The sequence below is a fragment of the Schistocerca serialis genome, chromosome 5 (assembly GCF_023864345.2).
Source record: "Schistocerca serialis cubense isolate TAMUIC-IGC-003099 chromosome 5, iqSchSeri2.2, whole genome shotgun sequence".
In the NCBI taxonomy this organism is placed as follows: domain Eukaryota; kingdom Metazoa; phylum Arthropoda; class Insecta; order Orthoptera; family Acrididae; genus Schistocerca; species Schistocerca serialis.
The window spans coordinates 323,625,894-323,640,004 of NC_064642.1; the positions used below are offsets into that span (position 1 = coordinate 323,625,894).

At 37.6% G+C, this 14,111-nt stretch overlaps 1 protein-coding gene across 1 annotated transcript; it reads left to right on the forward strand.

The window, feature by feature from the left end:
- The first annotated feature begins 622 nt into the window (after positions 1-622).
- On the forward strand, positions 623-13,780 carry LOC126481425 (proteasome subunit alpha type-4). The gene is made up of 7 exons (XM_050105168.1): positions 623-743; positions 3,214-3,256; positions 8,772-8,934; positions 9,021-9,187; positions 9,271-9,401; positions 13,347-13,470; positions 13,556-13,780. Exons 1-7 carry the CDS (start codon positions 741-743, stop codon positions 13,696-13,698), a joined length of 774 nt encoding a protein of 257 aa, XP_049961125.1. The 5' UTR covers positions 623-740; the 3' UTR covers positions 13,699-13,780.
- The last annotated feature ends 331 nt before the right edge of the window (positions 13,781-14,111 follow it).

The following is a 14,111-nucleotide window of genomic DNA, read 5'->3' on the forward strand; positions in this document are numbered from 1 at the left end:
CTTTGGGCCCTGTTCTTCAGTTGTTCTTCCGCTAAGACGATGTATTGCTGATTGTCAATAAATGTCTTGTTAGTTCTGTCTGGGATTTATCCTAGCTATCACACTTTTCTTCGTTGCTCTCGAGCCTTGTAGTTATAGTAAAGGTACCCACTTACCAAACACATCATGTCATACCATCTATTATATTAGGGGTTGCGACTCATATGTTGCCTTTTGGAGGGTCACCCCTCTTTTGAGCCTTGATCCCTTTTGGGACCTCTTCTCCAGTAATGCTCAGTAACTGAGCATGCAGTTTCTAAGCTGACCAACAAATTCATATTTAACCATGCTAGATTACTGATATCGACGCTCCCTGTTGGTTTAAGAGCGACGATATCTGAAAATGATATAAACTTCGGAAATGGTAGTGGCTGGAAAAGTTGTTTGTGATTGTGATTAAAAATAACATTATTTTGTAAAAACATTGACAATCACTGATGTTCCATAGGCGTATGGTTTATCTAAGGGAAATCATATGAGTGACTGGCTTCATAAAAAAAGCTTCCCGAAATTTTCAGGATGTGTTTCGAACCTGTAATCAATATCTCTGACAGCGGCTTTGGCTCGAAAAAGTTGGTGAGCCTGTTACGACAGTGAATTGTTTAGCGTGAGTCGAGTGTATTTGCTTCGTAACGCGACTTCAAAGTTGCTGAGAAATATTGTGATTGTTTTCAGTTTTATTATACTGAAACCTCGAAACAATGGTAAGTGGTATAGGAGCTTATAAATGTCTCTCGATGAGTGCCTGACGGAACCTGATGCTTTAAGAAACACACATTCCCTCGGTGTCGAATTTGCGGTTTATTGTATGTGTGTAGCATTTCTGTAAATAATCCACAGAAAACTCAGTTTCAGCCTCAGAACGTTGTAACCATAATTGTCTAGCTCTCCATTCTCGTTACGTATATTTCAAAATAATGTAATACCAGTATTTGAGAACTGTCATTTATTTCTTGTCAAGATCGTGTATCGAACCACTTTGAGATGCGTGTTGCCAAACATAAAAATAAGAGGAGAAATAGGTTATTTAATATTGCATTTGCAGTTATCATATTTGAATAATCCCGTGAAAAGTGAAACCGAAATGGAAAATTCCGAAGCCCAGTAGAATTTGTTTTTAATACGCAGGCACTACACGAGTTACTCGATTTCTTGGCATCCTTTACCAGAAGAGAGTGGTAGAGATCTTATACGACGCGTTTCATAAAGTGTTAGCTTTTGTCTGCTCCTGTCATATTACATCTGTACAAATGAAACGAAAAAGTTAGCCTCGTACACGTAATTTTATATTAAATGAAACAAAAAATTAGGCTCTTGTATTTAGCATGGAAATGTAAGTAAGTATGAAGAGTTCAACTCGTTGACTTTTTGTTTATTGATCTCTTCAGCTAGTATCGACGGAATAATGAAGGGACGGGAAGAGTACTTAAAGTAATGCAGAAAGATTAGATATTTTCAAAATGCTGAAAAACGAATTGCTGAATTTTCTTGGTTACTTTCTTTTATCAGAAGCAAGCAAAGCTTTTTCTTTTAAATGACAAAACCTGAACGATTCATCTAGCATAATTTGTGTTCTTGAGATTGATTTCAGTGAGAACTTCACTATTGCTTATCAGCATGAGGTGCAGAGCACGCACTGGAGTAATTAACAAATCTTTATTTACGCAGCAGTGGATTACACAGCTACCATTCCAGTTTCATATGCGATGATATTTGGTTATCTGCATCATGATAAGCAAGCTGTTGTGCTTTTATTCAGAAAATACTAGAGAATAAAAAAATTCTATTATTAAATTGATGGAAAATATTCTCTGATGGAGCTGGCCAACATTTGAAACAGCAGCACACTTCGGGCAATATAACTTTCAGCAAATAAAATTGTAGTCTTGTGTTAAATTTGTATTTGCTTTGTACATCCCATGGAGAGGAAGCTGTTGATAGTGTTGGAGGAATGCTGAAGCATAATGTGTGGTAGTGTATGACAAACAAGCACTCATTACTGATTGATCATTCTTTGTATAACATGTGGAATCTGTAACTGACGAAGTTAATACAATAGCAGTTCCAGAAAATGAGTTAAAGAACCATGCTGACCAGTCACAGCAGCAGTGGAGCGATATAAATCTCTTCCAGAAACTGAAGTCCACAATGTCTGCACCATTTGAAAATAGAGTTAAAACTGGTTTGTTGTCAGAGAAAGATAGCACACTTCCATTTTACACCTCCTGCAGGAATAAGCACTTGGAATTCTTTCAGAACCATTTGCAATGATGAAATCTTTCCCTGCCTTTGGTCAGTGGGTTATTGTTAAACTAGAAATCTGGAATATGATATTTGCACAGCTTTGTTGTCAGTGAAGAATGTGAACAAATAAAGTCCCTAGGAGAGTAGGGAATAAATTTGCATGGACAAAAAGGGATGATACCAATGAAGTTCATATTTTCCCAAGTGTTGTGAACTTTACAAAAGCATACCGTAGGTTGTCTGGAAGTGTTATCTTTCGTTGAAATGAAATTAAAGCTGTAAAACTAAGTCTTGTTCCCTCTTATCCAAATGTTATTCATATATATGTCAGCACTTAATGATTTTAATGTGTGTAATTTCAGTCCTTCAGTTACAGTTAAGTCTTTAACACTAAAACATTACATCTGTAACACTTACATTAATTAAGGTTAATTTATTTAATGTCTGATATATTTTCATAAATGTGGTCTCTTGTTTATATAAAACTACAAGATTCTCTTGTTATTCGAGAATCTCTGATATTACAAAACTTTTAAATATTTGTTCATTAACATCCAATTTTCTGAGTTATTCCTGTAATGCTACATTATTATTTCTTTAGTGTCGGGTGAACACAGCTTGCTTTATCAAATCTTGGCTGTATGTAGTTCATGTTAAGGCCTATGTACATAAAAAATACTAAATTTTAGGTTTTGTCCCTAACAACGGTATCATATAATTATAAAATCAGTTTGTCTTAGGTTGTCCAGTTTAGTTTTGTTTACTGTATCTGATGATCATTGTGAACCTAATAAAGTTACTTCCTCGTTTATATTCTTTTGGAAATGTGTTCTTGAAATATTAAACAAGACTAAACATTAAATTTTTTGTATTGTGTATAAAAGATTTTAAAAATTTGTTAAAATTATTATTGTTTTATTTGTTTGACAGGCACGCCGGTATGACACGCGAACAACAATTTTTTCTCCTGAAGGTATGTTTGACAGTCTTCGAAATTTGAGTGTCACTGTGTATAAAACTCTAAGCTTCCCATTGTTATGAAGTAATCTTGTAGAAATCATGTAGTTTAGACTTAATGTCACTGAATATAGTACAACAATATTGTGAAAAGGAAACTGGATACTCACCATATAGTGGAGATGCTGAGTCTCAGATAGGCACAACAAAAAGACTGACACAAATATAGTTTTTGGCCAGTAAGGCCTTAGTCAGAATTAGATGGCAAAACACACACACACACACACACACACACACACACACACACACACACACACACACACACACAGAGAGAGAGAGAGAGAGAGAGAGAGAGAGAGAGAGAGAGAGAGAGAGAGAGAGACGATTGCAGTCTCGGGCAACTAAGGCCACAATGCCATACACATAGCTTCTTAGTCTAATAGAACTCAAATGTTGACACTCATTTCATTCCTGCAGGAATGAGCCATTAACAGCAATAACAAGTTATTACTGTGGAGGGAGGTGCATACTTGAGTAGTGCATCTTGTACCTTACTGATACAATTCTTCATTTCAACTCCTTCCTTCTCTTTTGAAACTTTTCAGAGGTTCTTGTATGGAACAGTGGAAGTAGTGCCTTGTTTGATGCATAATTGTTAGTGTACCTGAATCCTGATCTGGCATACAGTTTTAACTTGTCCATACAGTCATTATGGGAGATGCTCTACTAAGACGAAAACAATTAACTGTGGGTAATTTGCCATGCATTGATTCCTTTTTCCTTCTATTTCTTCATTTCATCCAAGAGTAAACAAATTGTGGAATATGCTGATAAGTTTATTTAAGCAGATATTTATGATCTGAAATTGGCTGTTTTTCTAAAAATTCAGAAGCACTTTTACATTTGAAATTTTTACCTCAGTTCTTATGATGACGAGCATTAGACATATTCAGCTATTACTTGCTGTATTGTTTCCGTAAGTTTTGGCACTTGAAAAGGGAATAGAAACTAATATTTTGTGGGCTAAGGTAAGTCTTTCCGCTCCCGGGATTGGAATGACTCCTTACCCTCTCCCTTAAAACCCACTTCCTTTCGTCTTCCCCTCTCCTTCCCTCTTTCCTGATGAGGCAACAGTTTGTTGCGAAAGCTTGAATTTTGTGTGTGTGTTTGTGTTTGTTTGTGTGTCTATCGACCTGCCAGCGCTTTTGTTCGGTAAGTCACCTCATCTTTGTTTTTATATATAATATTTATTAATTTGTCTACAGAGGGAGCACTAGGCATGTTGGAAAATAAACAGGATTATCAGTGCAACTGAATGGGAAAATGAAAAGCTTCCAGCACCCAATTTGTGTTAATCTGCAGGTCGAAGTAATTGATCTTCTATGCGACAGGGAGCACAAAGACTGTCTAGTTTCCTCCAAACATTTCCCTCGGGATTGATTTCCTTGTTTACACACGTCTCCTCACCCTGGATGGAGGAGTACAGTAGTCACGTCCCACAGGCCTGAATCCACCATCTGCTCTCACAGCATGCTGGCTATGGAGTCCTGGTCTGGTCAGTAACTGTAAATATGTTACGAATATTTGTGAGGTTATGATACATTACCAGAGTTCAGTAAATAATTTGATGCTTTCATCTTTGACATCCTGCTTAGATTGAAAACAATATTTCGTGAATTAACCGTAATTGCCTGAACTAACTATGAATGCTGTTTGAGTTATTTCTGCTACTAAGTCATGTGACAGGTATAACAGGCCAGAGTCTGTCATAACATGCTACAGTTTTTCTTATTCACAGTGTAATCAGTGATTTTAACAATTAGGTAAGCGAGCATAACAAATGAAGTTTGAAGCATTATTTTTGCCTATCCCTTACAGGAATGCTACATCTATGCATTACCTGGTTACTGTCATGCAAATGTGGGAAAAAATATATCATAAAGATAGGTAGAAAGTATTTCAGTTTCAGGTGACTCCTCTTACCACCCTGTTTTCAGAAATGATGTCGCATTTAATAATAACCTTTTTTGCTCAGAATAGTCATTTATGTTTTATTACTGTTGCTAAATCCAATACAGATGCTGAAACAGTATTAAGACAGGAAGCAAAATGTATCAGAAAAGTTGATTATTAAGATAATGGTTGCAATGAGACTTGGAACAGTTTGTAGTGTAAAAAGTTCAGTCATTCATGCAGTTTTGAATGTGAGGATTTACATAAATTCTAGTGTTCTGTATTGATTCTCAATACAGTGTACAAAAATTTTGCTGCCAATATATATACTACATTCCCCTATTGAAGCTTTTGTCTGTTTTATGACTTAATGGATTGCTGGTAATCAGTCAGATTGGCCCATCCAGTCCATTCTGTTCAAGTATGAAGTCTATCCGTGCAGCTACTTCTTTGTGAATTAGTAGTATGAGGTTTTTAACTAGGAAAGGGGAGAGTACTGACTCACTACAAACCCTCTCCCCACCCCACCCTGTCTCCCCTCTGATCTTGGGGACCAGACACATTCATAATTGTGTGGTTTCATACCTGGTGAGTAGCTGCCTTACCATGGCTGAAGAATCACATTTATCCCTGTTCCTTGTGAAGTTAATTTTCCTCGATAAATGATTACATAAAGATGGAGCTACATTATCTCCCCCCCCCCCCCCCTTTTCGCCGACCCCCCACCCGCACCGCTCTCTCTCTCTCTCTCTCTCTCTCTCTCTCTCTCTCTCTCACTCCATTTCTGTATTCCATTGATTTTTCACATTGTTCTAAACAGTGACTGTTTCTGTTGTAATCTCATTTTAAATGTTACGTATCAAATAAAATAGGTTAGGCCACTTGTGTTACTATATGTATAGAATATGAAGAAAGCCAGGTTTTATTTAAGAGGTGGTCTTGTGACCTGAATAATGCTAGGCTAAATAAATTTATATTTATAATCATAATGGCACTGCAAATGCTGGTGTGTTTGGAGGAAAGATGACTGGTAAGGAGTGCCTGGTGGTGGTGGTGGTGGTGGTGGTGGTGGTGAGGGGCATTTATTAATGGTAGACGTGATATAATTGGCAGATGACTCTGCTAAAAATCGTTTGACAAAGGAAAATAGTTAAATATTTTAATGAAACTGCCAAAAGACCTGTAGATCTGAGTGATCTAAAACTACCAATGTTTTTTCATGTTTTCTTTTGTGGAAAAGTTAGTCAGAATGACACAGCTAATTGTCGCTCAGGTGGAACAGTGCCCTGTCCATGGAGTATTATTAAGGATAGTTCTATCAGTGGTAGTGGTGGATGCACGGTGCAAGACTGATGAAAACTCATGGTAACAGAAGTGTAAACTGCAAGCCTTAGGCCCTCCGCACACGGAGCTACTCAAAAGCAACTTCTTGCTTATGTGAGTTGGTAACAGGCGAGCAGTGAATCACTTCCTGTGCAGTTAAATAGGGCTCTGGAGATGGCATGATCGCAGAGTCTCATCAATCAATTGCTTGCAACATATTGCCAACCAGCTGCAGGTGACTTGATGCCTGCATTGCCAGGTGCTCTGAGTTGCATCATGTCCTCGAAAATAACTCTGTATTGATTTAATTTGAAGATGAATGAGCAGGTTGAGAACATTAGTTACGGGAACTTAGTTATGGGAAGTTGAAAAAAATCCCATCTTATTCAACTCCAAGCTCGAAGGCTACTGCAGAGAGATTTGACAGAGAAAGCTACTGCAGGAGAGAATTGACAGAAAAAGTGTGGTGTGCAGTGGGGAAAGAATTTCATGTAATGTTTAGTGTACTGTATGTCTGTTGTTTACAATAAAATTTTAAAATTACTGGTTTGTTAATGGAAGCAAAAGTACAAAAAAATTGTAAATCATACTGAGAGTATTCTTTTATGTGACTAGCAGCCTTTTTTGTTCTGTAAAAATAGGTTCTCAAGTGGAAACGAACAGTGAAAAGCCACAAGTCACTGATTATGTTGTCCACATGCAAATGATTTAGTTAGTGTAAACCACCATCACCTCATTGCCATGTATGTAACTCTCAATATGTTTGGGTTTTCAAAGTAAATGTCATGATGTGTTATGGCAGAAGAAAACAACTCTGCCATATCAGTGGAGCAGTATTTAATCGTTCTGTAGAAAGCTATGAATTTTGAATCTGTGTGTTACAGCTCCTTGACTGCTACATATGCTGTATGAATGAATCCAGAATTTTCTGTGTTTTCTTATTCATATGTAATAATCATCATCATAGAGAACCACATATTCATTCCTCTGAGCTTGAATCTGTGCTCGACATGCCAAGTGTAACAAAAAAAGATGCTCTGGTGCAACAAACAACACTCCCTCTCCTCCACACTTGCACACGGCAACTGCCGTTTCTCGTTTCTGGCCGGACATGTTTGTGGAACTGTGTTTCAAGCTAGTCAGCAACTAGTTGCTTGTTACATTCCTTTCCAGTCACTCTGTGGGTGGATGGCCTTATACACATTGCTTTTGGGCACACTTTTAGCTTTGTTGTGCCTTTGGAAATTACAGTGCGCAAGAACTAGCCCAGTTGCAAAAGGAGAAGCAGCCTTCCAATCTTAACCTGTGAAGCCATCTAGGAGGTTTCAACAGACTGAGATATTAGCATACTCTGATGTCATAATATTGTGGCCAACGCATCCATACAGATACCTGGTGTTAACGCTATACTGAATTGAAAAATCACTAAGAGTTGAGAGCAATAGTAGTACAGACCAGTAGCTACACAGCCTTTGCTCTACAAAATAAAACATTATCCATTATGGGCTGCACAAATTTCAGTTTATTTGCTATAGGCCATTTTTGACTTTATAGTTATTATGAAGCAATATGTTGCTTGATAATGACCGTGAAGTTGCAATTGGCCAATAGCAAATAAACTGAAAATTGTGCAGCCCCCAAGGGACAACAGTTTTCTTTTGAAAACTGTATAGTGTCTGTGGACCCATGTACAAACATTTATGTAGTCTTTAAAGTGTCAAATTTGTCTATCGACCATTGCCCAAAGAAGTTTACTTATGAGAAAAACACTATTTTTTCTAAGTATTGCTTCAAATTTTGAAAGGGGTCTGGTATGCATGCCATTGAGTGCTCTGAAACAACCACCACCATCACCAGCATAATAGCTCAGGAAGTTATGAAGCTCAAACAGGCCATGATCCAGATTGTGATAAATTTGCATTATTGCTGCATTTGGATTGTGATCGGTTATCTGAATCCATTTGGGCGTTAAGATGTTGAAAAGGTATTGGACTTGTTCTTGTAGTCTGTTGTAGATAAACTATACACTGACTACATTAATTATAGTAAATGCTAGTGCAATGAAGGAAAGGTGTGGGTAATTTCTTCTCTTGAATTGAATTGTTGCTGCTCTGGACAGTGGACCAATGATTTGTTGTGTAGTGTCCTCAAGTGTTCACTAAAATAGTGGAATCTGCATAATAATGATTAAGCTACAGAACTGTGATTTTATAGTGATGCATGAAAAATTTAATCATTTTTAAAAACACTTTCAGGTCGACTTTATCAAGTTGAATATGCAATGGAAGCAATCAGCCATGCTGGCACTTGCCTGGGAATTTTAGCCAATGATGGAATTTTGTTAGCTGCTGAGAGAAGAAATACAAACAAACTTCTTGATGAAGTTTTTTTCTCAGAGAAAATATACAAACTTAATGAGTAAGTTCTTACAGCTGTTTGTACTGTATGTTTGTTTTTGGGGTATCACAGGCCATCTGGATTAAAATTTTTGTTTTGTGTTCCAGTGATATGGTGTGCAGTGTGGCAGGCATAACGTCAGATGCTAATGTACTTACAAATGAACTTAGAATGATAGCTCAGCGTTACCTGATCCAGTATGGAGAATCAATCCCGTGTGAACAGCTAGTTTCCTGGCTCTGTGATGTTAAGCAAGCTTACACACAATATGGAGGTATCATGTCTCACATAAACCATACTTTTGGACCAGATTGTGATTGTAGTTTATTTTATACTTACTGTGTGCCATTTCACCAGGTAAACGTCCATTTGGTGTTTCCATTCTGTATATGGGATGGGACAAGCATTATGGTTACCAGCTATATCAGTCTGATCCTAGTGGAAACTATGGTGGTTGGAAGGCAACATGCATTGGAAACAATAGTGCGGTTAGTATTTTGCTTTATTAATGAAACTTATTTACTGTTGTATATATTTTGCCCTGTGCTGCTGCAGTTCTGCATTAAGAAAGGAAGCAGCACTGGCAATGTAAATGTGGTGTAGGGGAGGGAGGGACAGTAGAAGGCTATTGAAAGTTGAATCCAAGGTGGATGGTAGATGACTAATAAGTTAAAAAAAAAAATCAGAACAATATTATGGATAAAATCGAAAATACGCAGGGAGTGGGTGTGATCAGCAGCCATGTTGCATGCACATTGCAATTCGAAAAAGGGTTTTACTAATGTAATAATAAGAAATGATATTTGTTGTGTAATTTAACATTATTTGCAGTTGCTGGCTTTTATACACGAAGTGCCAACAGTTTATACCTGCTTAGTTATGACAGAGAGAGAATTACAACATTGTTGTATGAATTCCTAATGTAACATTGTTCCTTCCACAGTAAGGAGGATTTCCTAAAGAATGGCTAGCAATGATCTAAGTGAGACATTGCCCTCTTCACATAACATCAATTTTTCAGCCAAGAGTATATTTTCATATTTACAGGGAAAGTGTACTCCTTTATATGTGTTGCTGATGTTATGTAGCTTTTGTTTAGACCTAAAGAGAACAATTAACACTTTTGTCAAAAGATAAGCGTGTTATCTGCGTTTGTGGTGGAAGATACTCAGCGCCTGGTATACCTAAAATTTGCTGAAGTTCTGTAAAATCTTAATAGTAGTACTTGCATAATAACTCGTCATGAGTAGTGACATAGTTTTTCTCTGAATAAGTGGGCCACTCTAGCCATATTAAGAAAAAAAATTAGTGATCTAGTAAGTAGTGGCTGATGATAGTGAAAACCTCTGTCTGAAAGTACATGTGCAAATACTCAGACAGAGAGAGAGTGATATTTTAAAGATTAAATGTATGCAATTTCCAGCAGTACAGACCTTATATCAGTCGATCAAAACAAGAGCATACAGATATTACAATCTGTGCAGCAATAAGAAACAAAGCATTATGATCACAAAGAAGACCATAGCTTCTACATTACAAAAGAAACAATTTTCTTTGAGTGTTCTTTGGTTTGGTTGCATCTGAGATGCGACTTGTATATTAATTTACAAATGCTGATAAAATTCCTTTGTCCCATGTCTTTGTTTATTACATCATTTTTATACAGTTCTCTTATCTTTTGCACTAAATTTTTCCAGAAGACTTTACAGTATACAGTGTTTAAATCATAACTGCTTTAGCTGCTATTGTTGTTTCATCAGTGGCCAGTCAGCCAATGTCTAGCCAGGCTCAATGCAGTGTGTATGGTTAGTCAGATCGTACTGTGTGTTTATTATTGTTTGTGCCATATTTTGCCAATATGAGCACTGACTCTTAAAAACATCAGAGGAAATTTGTTTCTTTGATAATGAAAGTTTTTGCCCTGAAAAGACTGGACAGAGGGAAGACTATAAAAAAGGTAGCAGTTTAGTTGTGTGTAGGCAAAGTAACAGTGACTCTTCATGTAATTGTAGTTTTCCCCTGCTCGGTTCCAATTACCTTGAATACTGAGGATTTAATGTATGCATATCTGTCTGGGTGTGTTTCGTTCGTGGACAAGAAATGAGATGACTCTTGTCAGTCCAACGGATTGGAAACTTTCAGTAGATACAGGTTTTACTGAATGCCCTCAGCACAAAATCTTCCTCTGCTAGCCCTTTCTTACCCATTAAGGGCCATGCTGTTGGTTTAAATTTGAAACCAGTGGGCAAAGTTTTGTCAGAAGAGAGATACTTGGAACATATGATGTGTGGCGTAGTTTAGGACAAGGTTAGTTTGTTGTTTATTTTTTACATTATTGTTGTCAGTTGCACTGCTCATCTTAATGAAACATAATCCATAAAGATTTTGTTTTGCATTAGTTACTGAATTGTCGTTTGAGGAAACTTGGGTTGCAGGTCCAAGTGAGCTGGCACAGTGGTAAGGCACTCTTTTTGTGTTCGGGAGAACTACAGTTACCCTCATTGAGACATCCAGATTTAGGTTTTCCATGATTTTTGCAAATCATTTAAGTTGAATGCTGGGGTATTTCTTTTGGAAGGGCCCCCTTGGGCTTTTGTGTGTGTGTGTGTGTGTGTGTGTGTGTGTGTGTGTGTGTGAGAGAGAGAGAGAGAGAGAGAGAGAGAGAGAGAGAGAGAGAGAGAGAGAGTTCCTTGGCTACACGTGGAACCCACTATTTACACCCAAGCTGTGACCTCTCTGTGCGTGCAGAGGAGTAGATGTCTCTGTTTGGGAGCATGTGGGCTCTGGGCAATGGCCTTCAGGCCAGGAAGTCATTGTTGGTGGGGCTGAGTGGTGCACATTTTGTGGGGGGAGGGGAGATAGATCTCATGTTCAGAGCAGGCAATATCACGACAGATACCTAGATAGATACCTGGAGCAATCGGAGACAACCGGTAGCTGTGGGGCTCCAGCTCTCTCTTCAGACATACCCAACTTTTTCAGTGCAGTTGTGACCCTAAGAACTATACCTCCATGGTCATACCATGAGAGGAAAACAAAAATAAAGTGAAATGCAGGAACTTTTCCCATGAGTTCCTGGTTTGCAGCCAGTCTGATGGAGGGTTTATTCTATCTGCTATGCCGAGGTTCTCTTTGAAGAACTTCGAAACTGTATTTGGAGAAACCTCTACCCTTGGCAGGTTGTGGAGCGGTTCAGTGTTAATTAAAACACTGTATCCAAATCAGTCAGGAGTATAAGTAACTTAGTAATGTACCTGTTACTGTACCATGCCATAAGAGCCTGAGTGTGAAATAGGGTTTTTGATTTTTCAGCAGGATATAATGCTATAGACAGAAGAGGAATTATGTGAAAACTATGAGAAGTGAAGGGTTCACTTTGTATGTCATTTGCTACATTGAGGCCAGCCAGACAATGAAGTTGACACAGGAGTGTTCAATCCTCACTTTTGATGAGGATTAGCTTCCTGAGAATGTCGTGTTCTATCATTGTGAATTAAAACTGTATTTAACACACCAGATACCATGTTTTAAATGCTAACACTTGGTGCATATACATCCTGGAGTGTAATCTACTCAATTTATGGAGACTGTTTGGCTACATTATGAAAACCAGCCATGTGAGCAACCATCTTCGTGTGTGAATTGCAGAGGAGACCACCTCCCCAATCCTTCAACTGTGCTGCTGTAATTAAGGAATGTAAACATAGGAATTTAAGGTCTCCCATCACATCTCATATTTTGAAGCTTGTAAAAAGTGCAGTCATATAATCTGTCCCAATGGTATCAACTTTTAACACTACTGTGTCCATATTATTGGCGAGTACTTACTCGCTGCATTCCTTGGGTATCAACCACTGATAGTTGTAAAAGTATCTACATGTACATAAAGTTGCATTGATGAGTTTTTCAGACTTCTTTGAAATGATTACTGGTGCGTTTACGTGGTTGTGTGGTTGTGTGTGTGTGTGTGTGTGTGTGTGTGTGTGTGTGTGTGTGTGTGTACTTTTGCTGGAAAGAGAGGTAGTGCTCGAGAGCTAGTGTGAATGCTGTTTTCTGTTGCTCTACTGTGCTCCATGCATCGATCCACGGCAGGTGAGTGGTTGCATTGATCCACAGCAGGTGAGTGGTTCCCGTTTCCTTATTTTGCATGTTGCTCCGTCCAGGAATTTCCTTTATTGTTATCCAAATAATTTTAATTTACTTGATGGAAGATAAGTGTCTTCTCTGCTTGTCCTGGTTTTTTAAAATTCTATTTTAACAATTGCCTTTAAGAATGTTTTAGAAACATGTTAGAATAAGCGTTAGTGTTACATAGCACTTGGTTTGCTAAAAAGAGTAGTCGTATCTACAGGACTGATAATGAAATAATATTTTAGAACAAAATATGTTTTTATTAAGTAAAATTTTTAATTTTTACTTCACTTGCATTTTAGGCTGCTGTATCCAGTTTAAAGCAGGAGTATAAGGAAGGTGAAACAACACTGAAGGATGCCCAGGCCTTAGCTATAAAAGTCCTTAGCAAAACTCTGGACATGACGAAACTTACTGCAGAAAAGGGTAATGATGAACTTGCTATCAAAGGCAATTTGTATATATTGAACAAGGAACAGATAATCTAAGCTATTGAAATTATTCATTTCAGTTGAAATGGCAACACTGACACGTGAAAATGGGAAAACAAAAATATGCATCTTACCAGCTAAAGAAGTAGAAGATTTAATAGCAGCATTTGAAAAGGAAGAGGCAGAAGCAGAAGCAGCAAGAAAGGAAAAACAAAAGTCATAAAATAATTTTATTTCTAATTGTTATATTTAAATTTTTCTGAAGTACGGTTTTCCAGAAATATAAAAAGTATTCTTTTGCACAATTTACTGAAGACCAATTTAACCCTTTTTCCCACCTCCTGTTTATATCTTCTGTTTTATTGATTTACTTTACCAAAGTTTACCTGACTTTTTATATCTGTGCATTTACTTTTGCTGTTAACCATCATTCTTAGTCTGTTTTCTTTCTTTTGTGGCAGTGCTTTGCCAATTTACCATCCAGACACAACCCACAGACTGACTTGCAGCATCAATCTGTGAGTACTTACAGAAAGAAGTATATTGAGTTTCAAAAGGAAATCGTAACAGTGTGAAGCCATGAGATACGGTTGGAGGCCTCAGTAAGCAGGATGTTGGCTTTTATGAATGAAGGTG

What these genes read in the sequence shown, in the direction of transcription:
- LOC126481425 (XM_050105168.1), top strand. An exon ending in AAAATATACAAACTTAATGA is followed by an intron (nt 8,935 to 9,020) that starts GTAAGTTCTTAC and finishes TTTGTGTTCCAG; the next exon opens with TGATATGGTGTGCAGTGTGG. An exon ending in AGCTTACACACAATATGGAG is followed by an intron (nt 9,188 to 9,270) that starts GTATCATGTCTC and finishes CCATTTCACCAG; the next exon opens with GTAAACGTCCATTTGGTGTT.